At 56.7% G+C, this 18343-nt stretch overlaps 1 protein-coding gene across 5 annotated transcripts in view; it reads right to left on the minus strand.

Moving 5' to 3' along the window:
* Window positions 1–4110: 4110 nt before the first annotated feature.
* The window catches only part of KIF21B (kinesin family member 21B), a 58664-nt gene continuing 44431 nt past the window's right edge, over window positions 4111–18343 (minus strand). For 2 of the 5 annotated variants that reach the window (XR_011682904.1, XR_011682903.1), the window contains 6 exons: window positions 16964–17128; window positions 14290–14407; window positions 12928–13098; window positions 12282–12481; window positions 11603–11866; window positions 4111–11045 (listed from right to left, as the gene is read on the minus strand). Coding sequence is in view for 3 of the 5 variants with exons in the window: in XM_071450466.1 (XP_071306567.1) it covers window positions 11767–11866; window positions 12282–12481; window positions 12928–13098; window positions 14290–14407; window positions 16964–17128 (754 nt within the window). In the remaining 2 variants the exon portion in view is untranslated. Of the gene's footprint in view, window positions 11046–11079; window positions 11867–12281; window positions 12482–12927; window positions 13099–14289; window positions 14408–16963; window positions 17129–18343 lie in introns of those variants that run through there. The other 3 variants (XM_071450468.1, XM_071450467.1, XM_071450466.1) reach the window with 2 other exon arrangements.

An 18343-nucleotide genomic window follows, 5' to 3' on the forward strand; every position in this document is an offset into this window, starting at 1 on the left:
GCTGGTGCCGATGGGCAAGCCCTGCCCGTGCCTCTGCTTTTATAGCTTGGGCGGTGTAACAATCTGGCAGCCCGAGGGGAATTCCAGCCCCAAACGTTCATGCTCCCAGATCCAGGTGATTTGCATAATATGAACCACCGGGTCCCGGCCCTGCGCTGCCTTGCCGGGAAATCTGGGCTGGCCAGTTTAATCATTGTCAGAGCCCATGCCCCAGCGGTGCCCAGAGTTTCACCCACACTGCCTTCACGGGCTGCTTTCTTGCCAGGCTCGTGTTTGTTTGCTCACAGCAGCAGGTTCACTCAGCTCCGGCAGCCAAAACCACCCGTGGGGTCGGGGTGGGCCCTGTGGGTCCCTCCCGGGGTTTGCCTGGGCAGTGGAGCCAGGAGCTAATGCCAGTCCTTCACTCTGCCCTGGGCACACACCTGGCCAGGTGGGCAGCCAGCCCTGGCAGCCAGCAGGTGCCCTGTGCCTGGAGCACAGTCTGGGGTGGCACAGGCTTCCCAGAGCAGGAGGAAGGTCTCAGTGACCAAGCAGGACAAATGTTGGGGACGGGGCACGTGCTGGGAGCAGGGCTCAGGTGGGGACAGGTGGTTTTTGTGGGGGTACAGCAGAGACCAGGGAGGTGCCTGAGAACTGCTGCTCTGTCTGTCAGAATGGGTCGATTTTTGCCTGGGGGAGGTCTGGGAGAGGCTGCAGAGCTGTGACAGCCCCTGTCCTGCCATGTCACACGTGCCTGGCACCGGCAGGCACACACACTCACCAGGGACATGTGCCAAGGGACAGGCAGGGTCATGGGCTGCATTTGGGGAAGTACCTTTGATGGCTCTTGCCTCTCTGGCCTTGGGCAGGGGTACCTGGGGCCCTTTGAGGTTTATTCCTGCTGGGTTTAGCCCTGTGCCAGGCCAGTCCCAGCCAGAGCTGAGGCACCCTTTGCCTGGTTCTGGTTCTTTGCCCATGCAGCCACATCCACACCATGCCCAGACTGAGGCAGACCTGGGCACCTGGGAGCAGAGCAGGCCCTGGCATCACACAGCTACCCCCTTGTCACTTCAGGGTCCTTATCACTCCAAACCTGGCAGCAAACCATCTCCTGTGACACTGTGCTGACAGGCTGTTGTAAACATGGATATTCCAGCCTGGCACAGGGACCAGCAAGGGCAGGGTGGCTCATGTCCTGTCCCCTGTGTCACATCCCAGGGTGCCTGCCAGGAGGCACCAGGTCCCACCAGCAGATCACCCACCCCAGGTTCATTCCTCCTCAGCACCCTCACGAGAGCTGGTGCTGCCAGGCCCTTCCCTGGGCACAGCATCCCACAGGGACATCCCCATGGCCGGGAACAGCCCTGTCTGTCACTGTCACAGGGCCACCAGGGAAAGAGACCCAGAGCTTGGCCATGCACCCAGCCAGGGATGGAGCCCAGGGCTGCTCTGTGCCCAGGAGCTGGCTGCCCACTGGGCTGCCAGTGCCTGGGCTTGGAAAGCTGCCCCTGGGGAAGGTTTTTCCACCCTCCACTACACTGCAGGTGTCCCTGGAGCACGGTGGGATGTGCCAAAATTTCACCATCCCCTGGGCCACCAGCCAAGGGGTGATGAGGTGGCCCTGTGGCAATTGGGAATCTCCTGCCCGAGCTGGGCACAGCCCACCCACCCACAGCTCTGCCCATTCCAGGCAATCTGGGAGCTGCCTGGCAGGGCTGTGTGGCACAGACCACCCTGAGCACCCCCTGGCCAGGTGTCCCTTCCCTGCAGACTGACCTCAGGGAGGCACCACAGCCAGTCCATGTGCCCAGGCAGTGCCACCATGGCAGAGGGACTCCCAGAGGTGACACCCTCCGTGGGAGCCCTCTGTGTCCACCTGAGCCTGCCCCTTCCTTCCCTGGCCTTTGGGAATCAGGAGGCCAGAGCAGGAGCTTTCCTCCCCACCCCCTGCAGGTGCCTGCAGGAATGCCCTTCCTGCCCCTTTGTCCTCTGAGGTGCCACAGCCTGGGACCTGTGATGGGCCCTGGGGAGATCACCATGGGCAACCCTCCCCAGAGATGCTGAAACACTGTGCTGAGAGCTTGGGACGCCATAAACTTCTCCTCAGGGGTCCCCATGGCCTCCCTAAAGCCCTGGGGCACAGCAAGGTGCAGAATGATGCCCATGGGAGCCTGCCCTAGCCAGAAGCAGCCCCAGCCCTGATGGGCTCAGAGCAATTCCTCCCTTGGCCTGAGGATGGGTGGCACGGGGCTGCCAGCATCTCATTGCCACAGCTCCCAGGGCTGTGTCCCTGCTGTCCCTTGCTGCTGGCCCAGTGGCACCTTCAGGCATGTGGGGTGCATGGCACAGCAAGAAAGAGGTGGCCATGAGTGTGACATGGTGACGTGAAGACTGGCAATAGAAAGTGTCTGTGATGCCACCAGTGGCTGAGGCACCAGGTGGGAGCAGGAGCAATGTCACCTGCCCTGCCAGGGGGAGTTGGGCCCATGACACCCCCCATTTGTAACCCAGGGCTGCCACTCGCCCTGGCAGCACCACGGAGGCTCAGCCAGGGTGCCAGCCCTGTCACAGGCTGAGGGTGACACAGGGCATGGTGCTGAGGGCTGGGACATCCGTGGGCACTGCCCAGAGACACCTCGGAGCTGGGCTGGCATTGATCAGAACTGCGGGCACGTTTGAAGCCGGGCTGCGGCCCAGGGTGGCGGGGCAGGGCAGGGGGTGCGGGAGGAGGGACGGGGGCAGCGGGCACAGCCCGGGGCTGGCAGCCCCCAGAACTGCTCGCTCTGAGCAGTCCCACAGCGCTGCCTGGCAAAGGGGGATGGGGGCAGCAGGAGCTGAGCCCGGCCCCAGGGGCTGCAGGGACACCTCGCTGTCCCCTCCCCACCCTGGAGGCATCGATGGGCTCCGGCATCGCTCACCCCGGGGGCTCAGCGGGCACCACACGGTGGCACCGTGTCACACATCCCCCACCGCAGCACCCCGCACTGGCAGGGCCCTGCCCCCTCCCAGCATCGCCCCCCAAATCTCCCACCTGCAGGAGCCTCCATTGCCCCAACATGGCCCCTCCCCATCCCGCAGGACACGGCACTGCATCGCCCCAGGGGCTGCCTGGCAGGGCTGTGTGGCACAGACCACCCTGAGCCCCCGCAGGACCCCGCAGCCCCCACCCCATCCCCGTGTCCCCTCCCGCGCTCCGGGCGCTGCGGTGGCGCAGCCAGCGCTGACCCCTGCTGGCGGCCCCGCGCCACCGCCTTCCCTTCCCTTCCCTTCCCTTCCCTTCCCTTCCCTTCCCTTCCCTTCCCTTCCCTTCCCTTCCCTTCCCTTCCCTTCCCTTCCCTTCCCTTCCCTTCCCTTCCCTTCCCTTCCCTTCCCTTCCCTTCCCTTCCCTTCCCTTCCCTTCCCTTCCCTTCCCCACTGCTGTGATGCTGCAGGCTCAGGGATGCTCTGACTCCTGCAGGAGTTGGCACTGCCTGGTGGGCACCCTCCTCCTCCTCCTCCTCCTCACCAGGAGAGGGGCAGACCCTCAGCCCCTTCCACCACCTGAGCCCCTGAATCTGCCCCCCCCTAAGGTCAGTTCTGCCCCATCTGCCTGAGCAGCTGCTGCCTGCAGGGGCAGGGTCACCTGAGAACCCTGGAAATGTTCCTTTGGAAAAGCCCTCCAAGATCAGCGAGTTCAACCACTCCCCCAGCTCTGCCGTGTTCACCATGGAACCGTGTCCCCAGGTGCCACATCCACAGGTTTTTTGACCATTTCCAGGGATGGTGACTCCACCACTGCCCTGGGCAGTTGTGCCAAGGCCTGATCACCCTTTTGATGCAGAAATTTCCCCTAATATCCAACCTGAACCTCCTCTGGAACAACTTGAGGCTGTTTCCTCTTGTCCAATCTTCTCCCAACCAAGAGGATTATAAATCACAGAATGGTTTGGGGTGGAAGGAACCTTTGAGGGCCACCACATGTAAACCCTCTCATGGGGAGGGACACTTTCCACTCCATCCAGAAGGGATGCAGCCACAGCCCCCCCTCCCCATCTATCCCCCAGCCTGGGCCAGGCTCATGGGCACAGGAGGGGATGGGAAGCTCCTGGCTGTGCCCTTTCCCTCCTCAAAACCACCTCTGTGCTCCATCCCTTCATGTCAAGAACATTTTATTTGCAAAGACAAAAAGGCAAGAAACAAACAGCCATTGAAAAACGTACAGCAGGAGAGCACAATAACTTACACTATTTACAGGAACACACCAAGGTAGAAAACACACACACACACACCCCTCATGCTCTGACAAACCCAGCCAGGGCTGGGCTGCACAGCCCCCACAGAGACACCACCAGCCTCCAGGGCAGCTGGCCTCTGGGAAAAGCCCCAAAAGTGTGAAAAGGCATCTGCTGTTGTGCTCTTTGTGCAGAGAGGAGTGATGGAGCAGGGGACACAGTGCTGCAGCTGCCCCAGCCTTGTGTGGGGCAGCACCTGGGGGTGCCAGGCCAGGAGGAGCAGCTGGAAGGAACCAGGGCAGAGCTGTGGTGGGTGAGGGGATGAGCCCTGGGGAGGAGGAGGAAGGTGCAGGGCTGTGGTGGGTGAGGGGATGAGCCCTGGGGAGGAGGAGGAAGGTGCAGGGCTGTGGTGGGTGAGGGGATGAGCCCTGGGGAGGAGGAGGAAGGTGCAGGGCTGTGGTGGGTGAGGGGACGAGCCCTGGGCAGGAGGAGGAAGGTGCAGGGCTGTGGTGGTGAGGGGATGAGCCCTGGGGAGGAGGAGGAAGGTGCAGGGCTGTGCTTTTCCGGGAGCTGGGGCTGTCCCAGTTACAGCTGGAGCACTGTGCAGCACCTGCAGGGGCTGGGGGTCCTCGTCCCTTCCCAGAAGGGTGAGGGGGCTCAGGAGGATGAGCAGCCTGCAGGAGACAGTGAAGCTCCAGGGAGCCTGTGGAAAGCAAACTGGAGCCCTGTGCTTGGCAGGGATCGTACCTGGACTCTCCAGTGAGGGGCACTGGGAGGACTGGTGAGGGGCACTGGGAGGACTGGTGTGGGACTGGTGAGGGGGAGAAGCACTGGGACAGCACCATGGGAAGCAGGCACTGGGTTTGCAGCACCAAGGCAGGAGGCAGCAAGTGAGACCCCAAGGCAGTTGTGCTCAGAGGTGGTGGGGAGGGGACCTGGGGGGGACAGGATGGGACCCCAGAGCTCCCAGCCCAGCCTGTGTCATCAGAGCTGTAGGTGACAGGGAGGGGACACTGCTCAGGAGGGCTCACAGTGGTTTGGGGGTCCAGTGCTTTTAGGCTCCTGACTCTGGTCCAGCCCTGCTCCCTCCACAGAGGCTGGAGCTGTGTGCTGGGGGCGAGGAAACCCCCAGAGCCAGAGCTGGGCCCTGGGGAAAGAAGCATAACCCAGCAACTTGAGGCAGGAGTGCAGGTGTGAGCACACCCTTGTCACAAATCGAGGTGCCCAGGGGCAGAGGAAAGTGAGGTGTGTGGTACAAAGGCAGCTCCAAAGTGTCCCTGCCCTGGAGGGGCTCAGAGGGGCTCTGAGACCACCAGAGGGGACTTCAGGTGTGCAGCCAGCACAGTGCATGGGATGGAACAGCTCACCCCCAGGCAAAGAGCCTTCAGCCCAGTCCTCCTCCTCCTCCAGCCTCAGTCCATGGTCCCACTGGAGCTCTGGAGGGCCAGGGACCAAAGGGCCACCCCTCCTAGAGCCACCTGCATGTGGCACCTTGTGCTTTAGTGTTTGGGAGGACCTGCACCCCAAAGTGGCTCAGAGCCCCCTGACCCCTGTGCCAGGGCAGCTGCCAGCCTGAGCTGGGGGCTCCAGGGCTCCCCTTGCTTATGTTCAGTGCCTGGCACTCTATCTAGATACAACTGTGTTTTTGGGAGGGAAAAATCCATCCCACAGCAGAATCAGGTTCTCACAGACCATGCCCAGCCTGGGCAGGAGCTTTCCCAGCCCCCAGGCCCTGCTGCTCTGCAGGGAGCTGGAACCAGCCCACCCAGCAATGTGCTCTGCACAGACACCTCCCAGCCCAGAGCTCCCTCACAGCCACACACAGGATCTGGGAGAAATCTGGGAGAAACCTGGGCTGAGCTGAGCCTTTCAGAGCAGCAAGCTCTGGGCAGACATGGCTGGAACCACCTCTGGTCTGCTCTGCACAGACATCTCCCAGCCCAGAGCTTCATCACAGCCACAGACAGGATCTGGGAGAGCAGAGGGAGAAATTTGGGCTGAGCTGAGCCTTTCTGAGCCCCCTTTTCATGGGACCAGATGGGAGCCACACCCAGGCTGCCAACCAACCCAATCACCAATAAAACACCACAGATCCTCTGAATCCCACGAGGAATGGGAGCAAAGTCTCAGTGTTGCAATGGCTCTGGGGGATCCCACTGCAAAGGTGGGAGCTGGGGCAGGGACCCCAGCCCTGCTCCCTGCCCAGGAGGAGCAGGGAGGGAACACAGGGGGTGGCTCAGACATGCAGCAAGGTGGGAGAGAGGCCACATGTCCCCAGGATGAATTCAAGTGTCAAAACCATAACAATAACAATAATTATTAAGAGAAAAAAAATAAAAATTCTTACACCACAAAGTCCCCACCCCATCCCCACTAGGAAACCCAATGAGAACAGCACCCAGCTTGCACCGTGAGGTAGCTAAACCAGATCAACAGCAAGAAATGCTCTTCTGCATGAGAAACATCAACCCACACAGGAACTAAGAGCTACACACACACATACACACACACACAGAGCTATGGGATCACAGTCACCCCTGGCCTGGTTCCAGCCAGGACAGAGTTAAATTTTGCAGTAGCCAGGAGGGGACATGGCCAGAGCCCAGAGGTTCTTTTAGGCCACCTCACATCATTGCTGGGCAGGGGGAAGGGATCTCTTCCAATCAGGGTAACACTGTGGAGAGCATTTGCACGTGATTTGCTCTCTTTTGCACACTTTTGTTATTAATATTGTTGCACTTTTGTTACTAATATTGTTGCTGTTCATTTTTCTTATCTCATTGCTGTTTCCAGTCAATTGTTCCTATCTCTGCCTGTGATTTTTTTACCTTTTGTGCCTCCAGTTCTCCTCCTCATCCCACCACAGGGAGGGAAGGAGGTGGGGGTTGTGGAAGCACACAGTTGTAGTAGTGGGAACACTAAATTGGGGAATACCAGTCCTAAACCACAACAGCTTTTTTTTGTTTGTTTGGTTTTTTTTGGGGGGTTTTTTTGGCATCCAAAGTAGGGCTTGAACAGTTGAAATAACAACAGATCTGCCCAGACTGGGTTGGAAGCAAATTAGATCTCAGCATTTTCTGTATGAAGTACTGAGGCACTGGTGACAGCATTGCCTGCTTTGCCCATGGGGGTACCTAACCCTGCACATATTTCTGTCTGCTCCCATCACAGCCTCTGTCTCAGAGCAGGGAGGGGGATCAGGATTGCTCTGTTAGTTTATGACATGACAACATCAAGGGCAGTGAGGGTCATTTGGGATGTTTTGAGTGTTGCTCTTCCACCCCTACCTGGAGCACTTCATTTGGGACTCCATTAATAACAATCATGACCAACCCATGGGGGAACAGGGGAGGATGATTTTCCCCAGACTTTCACCCACTTTTCTCCCTGGAGGTCTGTTAAAACAGCTGCTGAAGCTCTGAATTCCCTTGGGATTTTAAGGAAATCATATTTTTGCCAGGTGTCCTTAGTGCGGTCCACATAATCTTTGGAGTTAAAAAAGAGATTTCTGGGGAGGTTATTCAGAGATCTGAACAGAAGGAGAGTGTTAAAGGTGACTCCCCAACTCTGATGATGAAGATCATTGTTTTTTCTTCCTACCAACCTGTATTTCAGCTGTGTTAAAAAAAAACTGTCTAAACTGGACCAGCCCAGGTCCAGTTTAGGACTGGACTTATCCTCCAGTGCAGGGCTGTGGACTGAGGAAATGTCCCATGTCACACCAGTACAGACCAGAGCCTCTGCTGCTGGGAGCAACTGGCCCCCTCTAGAGAGAGGGGACACACCACAAGGCAACCCATGGTTTTACCTGCATGAGCACAGAGAGGACAGGAGGAAGTGGGAAGGAAAACCCCTCTGTGCCAGAAGCACGGGTGTGTGAGCTGAGAGGAAAAACAACAACTGCAGGAAATTCTTCAGGGGTAAATGCCAGCCCAGCTTCCAGTGGGCACGTGCTCAGGCAGAATCAAAGGGCTAATGTCAGTTCTGATGCCCCTGGATGCACCTTCACAGCTGCAGGAGTGAGCAGTGAGCACCCCTGCCTGCAGCCAGGGGGGGAGAGCAGCACTGGGCTCTGCTGGGCTGGGTGGATCCAAGGCTGGCCCAGCAGATCCCAGCACTGTAAGGCTTGGTCACAATGTACTGGTGCCATGGGGACACACAGGGGCAGGATCCAGGCATTCTCCTCAGAGGAGAGGTCTTCTCTGGTCAGTAGAACATGGCTGTGGTCAGGTCAGGGTGAGCACTCTGCATGTGAATCATTCTCTCTTTTCTATACTTCTGTTATTAACATTGCTGCTGTTTTCCTGATTGTTTTTTATCTCACTGCTGTTGCCAGTAAATTACTCTTATCTCAACCTGTGATCTTCATCTTTTGTGCCTCCAATTCCCCTCTCTCCCTGCTGGGGATGGGGATGGGGGTTTTAGTGGGAGCACTAAAGGGGAGAATGCTATTCCTAAATCAGGACTCTCCTCCCTTCAAACCCCCTGCCTCAGGACAGCAATGCCCCAGCACCAGCTCCCTCCCTCTGTGGGCTGTGAGAGCCTGGACACAGCATCAAAAGAGGCTCAGCATCATCCAGGACTGGCCACTCAGCCCTGGAGTACTGAACAGGCTCTTTCAGCCTGCACACAGGGAGGTGCTGGGGGCAAAGGCAAGGCAGGGCTGACCCTGGGTGCCCCCTTCAGCCATGGCAGCAGGGAAAGCTCAGGGCAGGCACTGGAGATCTCAGAGCAGACAGAACCAACACCAGGCTACAGCAAACACTTCCCAGAGACACCTCCCCACACACACAGAGCCCCTCCAGCCAAGCAAAGCACAAACCAGCTGAGGAATGAGTGCAGAAACCTCTCCAAGACAGGCCTGGGGGGGAGACAGCTCCTGCAGACCCCCATGGCTGTGTGCCACTGGGTGCTGAGGTCTCTGTGCACTTTTGGCTGCACCCTCAGTTCCACAGGTCCCACAGGATGGATGGGAGCCTCTCCCCAGCACAGCCACCAGTCCTGGCTGTGCAGGGCTCAGCCACATTCCCAGGGAGCAGGGACTGTCCTGGCAGGGTCACTCACTCACACACACACACACACATGTACCATTTACCCTCCAACAAGGCAAGCCAGCAGGATGGAATTTTCCCAAAAAAAGGCAACCCTCCCCTTCCCCCACCAAATCAATAGAGATACTCTTGTCTTTCATGGTGCAGAGATGCAGAGGAATCCCCTCACTCCAGCCAGAATGCCTGGAACAAGGGCTGGTGGCAGATGAGCTGGGGCAGGTCAAGGTATCAGCATGGTTGGAGAGAGCAGAGGGGAAATGGTCTGTGCTTGATGGGGCAAGTCCTGGAGCCCCTGGCCTCCAAGATCCCAGTTCAGTGCTGGTGGGATCACATGGAGAAATCCTTAAATTTGAGTTCAAGTGCTGCTTCTTCTTTGACAAAGGGAAAAGGAGAGTGTGTGAGGCAGGAAGACCCATCCTGGGGTCTCCTTGGCCATTCCACAAGAACCTTGGGTAGCCCAGGGCAGGACAGAGCAGGGGCTAGTCCAGTGGGCCATAGGAGAGATGGAGAGAAGCTCCAGTGTGAGACCAGGGCCTTACCAGCCCCTCTTGAACAGGAGAGACAGAGGAAAGAGCCTGCAGACTGTGTGTCCTTGGGGAAACACTCCTGGGTGGAGCCCCCAGACCCCCCAGGAGATGAGATTGTGCAAGATCATTCACGGCAGGATTGTCCTTTGAGCACAGGGGGAGTCAGGGATTTGTGCAAGGTCAGAGTGTGCAACCCTCCTCTCCCCCTCTGCTCCTGCCACAGTGACCCTGGCTGCTCCCTGCCCTGCTGGCTCCTCTCCAGCCTTGCATCCATGCAGGCCCAGCCTGAGAAAGCTCCAGTCCAGGCAGAGGTCTGAGGGCAGAACCCAAGGGAAGGACAGACAGAGCCACAGCAGTGGGGTGCCAAATCCAGCCTTGGCCTTTTTGCCCTGTAACCTCCATTCTTGCTTCATTTCTCCATCTCAAGGGGGTTAACTGGCTGCAGGAACCCAGCACAAAGCTCTGATGGGGTCACAATATCCAGAGCAGGGCTGAGCAGGCTGGGCATGTGGGGAAGAGCCCAGAGCCAGGGGGCAGTTGAGTTTACAAGTGGGGTTTGGAGAGTGTCAAAGGAACTGCAGCAGATCTGTCTGGAAGCTGCCCAATGGAAACATCCCAGGCTTGCTGTGCCTCACGAGATGGGACATGGCAAAGGAGCTCAGAGTGCACCCTCCAACCACTGGGGACACGTCCACACAGGAAAGGAAAGGCTGGCAGTACCAGGAAATCCTTCTGCAGTCCCCACAGCAGAGGTGTCTCACAAGTAATGGCTCCAGAGAAGCATCCTCTGTGTGGTGGTCCTGGCCAGCAGACACCAAATGTCCTCGTGGAGTGGAGAAGACTCCTGCAGGAACCAGCCCAGGAGCAGCACAGCACGGCAGAGCCATGGCAGGAGGGAGCTGGGTGTCTCTGAGGAGTCAGGGACCCCCAAAGTCCTTTCAGCAGGATGGGCGAGAGGAGAGATGAAACATTTCCTGTTCACTGGAGAACCATCAGAAACCTCAGCAGGAGGGCAGGTGGAGCTGCTGGTGCCCCACAGAGCTGCTTCCTCACAGGAGCTGACAGTGCTCAGAGTACCAGATGCAGCATTGTCCACCCCGTTGGGTCAGGCACAAAGAAATCCCTGTGCTGGGCTGAGCTCCTGGGGGTGGCTGAGTCCTGAGAGCAGGGGGAGGTGCCCTGCCCTTCACCCTGCCCACGCCTTCCAGTCTTTCTGCAGTTCCTAGTTTGACCCCGCAGGCAACCTCCTCCCACTCCAGAGCTTCACTGTCAAGTCGCTGAGGAACAAAGGTGAGAGGGACAGCATGACCCAGGGGTTGGGGGCAGGAGCCCCACAGCACTGCCCCAGAGGGTGCTCACTCCCCTCCCCTCCCCACCACGGCAGCATGCAGCCCCCCAAGCTTCCAGGCCCTTTTCCCTTGGCAGGAATTGTCTGATGCACTTTGGGGAGAAGGCAAACCCAATGGGGCTCAGCCTCCAGCTCACCCCACTGGCAGCAGCTGGGGACAAAGGGAAAGGGTGACCTCCAGGGCTGACCCCACACCAGGACTCCTACCCGCCCTGAAGGAGCTCCTGCAGTGAAAGCCAGGGAGCTGCTTTGCCCCTGGGGCATGGGCTGATTTGGGGGGGGCTGCTGACTCCCAACCCACTATCCATGCAAAGGCACGGGCAGGCCATGGCTTCCCACTGAGGTGCCAAAGTAGATGTGGGCACTTGGCGAGGAAAAAAAACCAAAAAGAAGTGAAACCAAGGCAGGGGGATGACTGGGCCAAGGGGGTGAGTCCATTCTAACAAAGACTTATCAAGTGGGGAAAAACTCAGAATAGTTTCATACCGTGAAGAAGCAGCTCAGACCAGAGAAAAAAGGGGGGGGGGAGGGAAAGAGAGAGAGGAGCAAAAGCAACAGTGAGAGGGACAGAGAAAGGGGAGAGATGGAGAGAAAAGGGAAGGAGAGACGGAAGAGGAGCATATGAGCAAGAGAGTCAAAGAGCAGGAGGGTCAAGGCAGACTAGTAGCACGGCCCTTTATGGCAAGGACGCGTCGTGGAAGGCAAGGGGTGAGCCCAGGCACGTAATTCCATAACTTTACCCGGCAGTCACTGTGGCACAGATGGGAGGGGGGGAGAAGGAGAGGCAGAGAGAGACAGAGAAAAAGGAAGGGAGAAAAGGGACAGGGTCGAAAAGAGGATATCAGAGTCTTGCTGCTGAAGAGCTCCCCGAGAGCAGCAGACAATGCCCAGCCCCGAGGGAGAGGGGTCCCTGCGTGGGGAGTAACCCAGGGCATCACCAGAGCGTGGGCAGGGGGTGGCCAGGGACAGCTCTTGGCACTGCAGTGGGCAGGCCTGGCCGTGGGCAGGCTACAGTGGGCAGAAGGAGATGAAGGAGGGACTAAAAAGCTGCGATTCCCTCCCCCCTCCCTGCTCACCCAGCACCCACCCAGGCCCAGGGGGGACAGCTCAAACCCAGGGTCTCCCCCTTCCCAGGGGCCCCGGGGGCAGAGTGCTGGGGGCTCACCTGGAGGCAGTGAAGATGTGCTTGGAGTTGGTGCAGATGGCGTTGATGGGGCTGTCATGGCCCTTGATCTCCCCCACTGGGGTGAAGGTGTCCACGTTCCAGACCTTGATGACGCCTCCTCGGCAGGCGCTCAGCACCATGGGGCGCCCGGGGATGAAGGCCAGGGCACAGACCCAGTCTTTGTGGGCATTGGGGATTTGCTGGAGGCACAGAGCACAGCCATGACCAACCTCACCTGCAGCACCAGGGGCAGCCTCATGCACCCATCCTGTCACTGTCTCAGGGAGCTCAGCTCCTCACTGACACCCCAGGACTGACTGGGACCTGGTAGAACTGGTGGTGCCCAGGTAGGAGCCAAGGGTGTGGGCTCAAAATCATGGCTTGGTTTCTCCCTTGGGCAGGAGACAACAACCCAGAATTCAGGGTGGAACACAAGCCCCCACACTGCAACTGATGCCTCAGCCTGTCTGAAGGAGAGCCAGCAATCCCAGGCACCTTGCTGGACAAATTATGGGGGCACAGCACACCCTGACCCACTCCCAGGACTGGGAGTGCCCTCCCTGGTGAGCTCCACTGGCACCAGGTTCCTGGACAAACCCCCAGGCCCCAGCAGCAACCCCCCTATGCCCTGTGCTCCCCTCCAGACCTGGATAAGTTCCTGCTGCTCCAGATCCCACTTCTTTATGCCGTTGTCCCTGGAGCCACTGAAGAGGACATCTCCCTGGATGGCCAGGCACTCGATGCCATCGTAGTGAGGGGGCTCGAAGTTGTGAGTGGGGCTGATATTGCCCACCATGCCCTCTGTGATCTCAAACACCTGGGGAAGAGCAGCAGGTAACAAACCACAGATGGCACTGGGGACCCCCTCCCCTGGGCAGTTTGGCCACCACCCTCTGTGTCCCAGGCTCAGGGCACCCAGAGTGATGCTGGGAATGGGACTGGGCATTGGCTGCTGGAGGCTTTTGGGGCTGAGGGTCCTGCCACAAGCAGAGGAGGTCTGCCACCAGGGACGGCCCCACTCTGCTGTATTTTACTCATGGTGAACCTTCACACTCCTCTGGAGCCAAGCTGACAGCTGAGGGGATCCTGTCTCACCATCTCACCACCCTTCCTCCCTTCCCTGGGGACAGCTCTAGTTCAACCTGCTAAAACCTGAAAGGAAGGGACAGGCTCCTGCTGTGCTGGAGCTGTGACTGAGCAGGCACAAGGCATCTTTATCAGGGAGGGATTATGGAGCAGAACAGTGAACTGCTCATCTGGGTCAGCCCTCACATGAACATCCCAACCAGAGAGGCTGATGTATGAGAGAAATGCAACTTCTTCTCTCAAGGTGCATTGTGGACCAAGCAAAAGGCAAGATTTGGGAAGAGGAAACAAGGGAAAACCTCACATGCAGAGATGAAAACAGAATCTGGGCTCAGCTTTCAGGAGGAGAGAAGAGTGAGGGGTTCCCAACACCTAGGCTTCCCTACAGGACTTTAAAAACGTGGGTGTTAAGGTGGTGGGTGCTGCTGCCCATCTCTTGTCCCCAGCAAGCCTCTCCTGTCCAAAGGCAGGCTGAGTTAACATTCAGGCAATGCAGTCAAACCTCCACTCAACACCCAGCACAGCTGGCTCAGTGATAGAGGCAAGAAAGGCTCTTTTCCAAGGTTTTATTCCAGCAGGGTAACTCAGTCCCTGAGGGACAAACGTGGGGAAAGAGGAAGAACCACGTGGAGCAGGCAGCTTATAAAGGGGAAGGGGTGGGAGGCAGAGCTAAGGGCTGGGCAGAGGGGCCTGGCCACCAGGGGTAGGGGGGTGGTACCAGGGGTACCAAGCCAGTGACAGGGATGGAGAAACCAGAGGAAGTCGTAACACCAAGTCCATGGGGGAGACTGTTCTCCCTTTGGGAGGGATGACTCTGTTAAGTAGTTAATGTTTCAGGGCTGAGGGCTTGGGGCTTGACCAAGGGGGGAGAGTTGATGGGATGCTACAGGACTCGGGGTGCTGCTCCCCAGGAGCAGAGTACCTTGACATAGTGATCCTTGGAGCCTGTGACCACCAGGTCGTGGTTGCTGGGTGTCTGGCTCACTGTCAGGCACATCACGGGCCCGATGTGGCCGCTGAGCTTCCCCACGGGCTGCAGCCTGCGAGGGCAGCGAGGGCACAGCTCAGCCCCTGCCCGTGCTGGGGCTCATCCCGAGGGCCCTCCCACACCCAGCATCACCCCCAGCCTCCCACACCCAGCCCCACTCACCCCCAGCCTCACTCACACCCAGCCTCCCACACCCAGCCCCACTCACACCCAGCCTCACTCACACCCAGCCTCACTCACCCCCAGCCCCACTCACCCCCAGCCCCACTCACACCCAGCATCACCCCCAGCCTCACTCACCCCCAGCCTCACTCACCCCCAGCCCCACTCACCCCCAGCCTCACTCACCCCCAGCCCCACTCACCCCCAGCATCACCCCCAGCCCTCCCTGGGGTGCCCCAGCTGGGGCTGCTCCCTCTGGGGGAGAGTGGGCAGGGAGAGCCCATTGCCCGTGATCCAGGGAGGAGGGCAGGCTGAGAGTGTGCCAACACGTGGCTGTGCATCCTGAGAGTGCCAACATCTGGCTGTGCATCCTGAGAGTGCCAACATCTGGCTGTGCATCCTGAGAGTGCCAACATCTGGCTGCACAGCCTGAGAGTGTGCCAACATCTGGCTGTGCATCCTGAGAGTGCCAACATCTGGCTGTGCATCCTGAGAGTGCCAGCATGCGGCTGCAGAGCCCACAGGGTTCACAGCCCTGGGCAGGTAGAAGGACAAGGGGAAACCAGGGCCCTGCTGCTCATTCCACTTTTGTCTTTTCCATTCTGCTGAGCTCTGCCCAGTGCACAGACAAACCCCTCACCCCACACAGCTCCAGTGCTGCTCATCACCCCTTGGGTCACAACTGTAAATCTTAAATTTACAAATCTTAAATCTTAAATATTAAGAATTTTTAAAAATATTTCTTTTAATCTTAAATTAAGATTTATGATCTTAAAAAAAAATTTAATTTAAAAAAAAATTTAAAAGCCTAAACTTTAAATTTAAAAATATTAAATTTAAAATTTAAGAAAATCTTAACTTTAAATCTTAAATTTAAATTTTAAATCTTAAATTAATCTTTAATTCGTAAACTAAGATTTATGATTGTAAAAAATCTTAATTTTTTTAAAATTTTAAATATTAATTTTTAAATAAATCTTGAAATTAAGAAAAATTTAAAATCTTAAATTTAAGAAAATCTCAAATCCTAAATTAATCTTTAATTCTCACACTATGATTTATGATCTTAAAAAAGCTTAATTTATAAAAAATGTAAAATCCTAAATCAAACAAAATTAAATCTTATATTTAAGATCTTAAATTTAAATCTTAAATCTTAACAAACCTTAAATTAATCTTTAATTCTTAAATTAAGATTTAAGATCTTAAAAAATCTTAAATTTTTTAAAAATTTAAAATCTTAAATTTAAAAGTCCTAAATTTAAATCTTAAATCTTAAAAAATCTTAATGTTTAATTCTTAAATTAAGATTTATGATTTTAAAAAATCTTAACGTTTTAAAGATTTAAAATCTTAAAAGTTATATTTAAAAATCTTAAATTTAAGATTTAAGAAAATTTTAAACTTAAATCTTAAAAAATCTTGAACATTTTTTAAAATTAAAACCACTAGGATCCCATAGGAAAGCATCCTGAAAAACCTTATTCAAGGCAACTCCTGCTGTGAAAAAGGCTTTCATTTTGCCCAGGGGGATGAATTCATTTTGCCCAGGGGGATCATTTAATTTTCCTCAGGGCATCGATTCATTGTGCCCAGGGGATCAATTCATTTTGCCAAGGGGGATAATTACATTTTGCCCAAGGGGATCATTTTGTTTTGCCCAGGGGGATCATTTCATTTTCCCCAGGGGCATCATTTCATGCCACTCTGAGCCCCTGCCCTGCTGAGCTCCCAGCCCTGCCCAAGCCTTGCCCAGCTCAGCCCCAGCCCTGCCCTGCCCTGCTGAGCCCCCAGCCCTGCCCAGCTCAGCCCCAGCCCTGCTGAGCCCCCAGCCCAGCCCTGCTGAGCCCCCAGCCCTGCTGAGCCCCAGCCCTGCTGAGTCCCCAACCCTGCCCTGCTGAGCCCCCAGCCCTGCTGAGCCCCAGCCCTGCCCTGCTGAGCCCCCAGCCCTGCTGAGCCCCCAGCCCAGCCCTGCTGAGCCCCCAGCCCTACTGAGCCCCCAGCCCTGCCCTGCTGAGCCCCAGCCCAGCCCAGCCCAGCTCAGCCCCCAGCCCTACTGAGCCCCCAGCCCTACTGAGCCCCCAGCCCTGCCCTGCTGAGCCCCCAGCCCAGCCCTGCTGAGCCCCCAGCCCAGCCCAGCCCTGCTGAGTCCCCAACCCTGCCCTGCTGAGCCCCCAGCCCTGCCCTGCTGAGCCCCCAGGCCTGCCCAGCCCTGCTGAGCCCCCAGCCCTGACCAGCTCAGCCCCAGCCCTGCCCTGCTGAGCCCCAGCCCTGCTCAGCCCCAGCCCAGCCCTGCTGAGCCCCCAGCCCAGCCCTGCTGAGCCCCCAGCCCTGTTGAGCCCTGCTGAGCCCCCAGCCCTGCTGAGCCCCCCGCCCTGCCCTGCTGAGCCCCCAGCCCTGACCTGCTGAGCCCCCAGCCCTGCTGAGCCCCCAGCCCTGCCCTGACCTGCTGAGCTCCCAGACGCGCACGGTGTTGCCGGCGGCCGCGTAGAGCGCAGTGCCCGCGGGGTTGAGCGCGATCTGGTTGATCTGGTGCTCGCCCTGCACGCTGGTGACCGTGCGGCTGCTGGTCCCGGCACACGCGTCCCCAGAGATCACCTGGCCAGACGACCTGAAGGGGGAGAGTTCAGAGTAATTAGCATTGACTCCATCATTACAGGAGGCTGATCAATCACAGAATCACAGGGTTGGAAGAGACCTTCAAGATCATCGAGTCCAACCTGTTCCCTGACACCTCAACTCAACCCTGGCACCCAGTGCCACATCCAGGCTCGTTTTAAACACACCCAGGGATGGTGATTCCACCACCTCCCCAGGCAGCCATTCCAGAACTTTATCACTCTTTCTGTGAAAAACTTTTTCCTGCTATCCAACCTGTATTTCCCTTGGTGCAGCTTGAGGCTGTGTGCTCTGGTACTGTCAGTGCTGCTGGAGACAGAGCCCAACCCCACCTAAGCACAGGCACCTTTCAGGAGCTGTACAGAGTGGTAAGGGCACCCCAGAGTCTCCTTTTCTCCAAGCTGAGCACCCCCAGCTCCCTCAGTGGTTCCTCACAGGGTTTGTGTTCCCAGCTCCTCTCCAGCCTCATTGCCTCCTCTGGATGTGCTCAAGCACCTCAACATCCTTCCCAAACTGAGGGGCCAGCACTGGACACAGCACCCCAGGTGTGCCCTCACCAGTGCTGAGTGCAGGGGCAGAATGACCTCCCTGCTCCTGCTGGCCACACCATTCCTGATCCAGGCCAGGAGCCATTGGCCTTCTTGGCCACCAGGGCACTCTGCTGGCTCATGTCCAGCCAGCTGTCACCAGCACCCCCAGGTCCCTTTCTGCCTGGGCACTGTCCAGCCACACTGTCCCCAGCCTATACCTTTATTCTACTATCCCATACTGTGTGGCTGCATTTCTCTTCACAGAGAAAAGCAAGGCACAATTTTTCCCAAGGATTTTCTGGGAAAGGCAGAGAGAGAAGCCTCAGAGAAGAGAAAAACAATTCTTATCTCTATTCTCTGCTCCTGTTGTTTTGCACATGTGGAATGTGTTAGGATATTGTTTACCTGAAGGAATTTGGTAACTGGATTTTGCTCATGATTGTTTTGTTTCCTTGGCCAATCAATCACACAAATCCGTTGCCTGACTGTTGAGAGACAGTCACAAGTTTTCTTTAGTATTCTTTAGCATTTTTTGTACTGTAGATATAATATAATACAGTATAATAAAGAGAGTGTTCAGCATTCCAAAGCCTTGGAGTCAGATGTCAACCATTCCTGTGACAGAGGCACCCTGATATTTCTATACCACTATATTATATTATAATACTATTTTATAC

The sequence above is a fragment of the Agelaius tricolor genome, unplaced genomic scaffold, assembly GCF_023055355.1.
Source record: "Agelaius tricolor isolate 1412-34295 unplaced genomic scaffold, bAgeTri1.0.p SCAF_30, whole genome shotgun sequence".
In the NCBI taxonomy this organism is placed as follows: Eukaryota; Metazoa; Chordata; class Aves; order Passeriformes; family Icteridae; genus Agelaius; species Agelaius tricolor.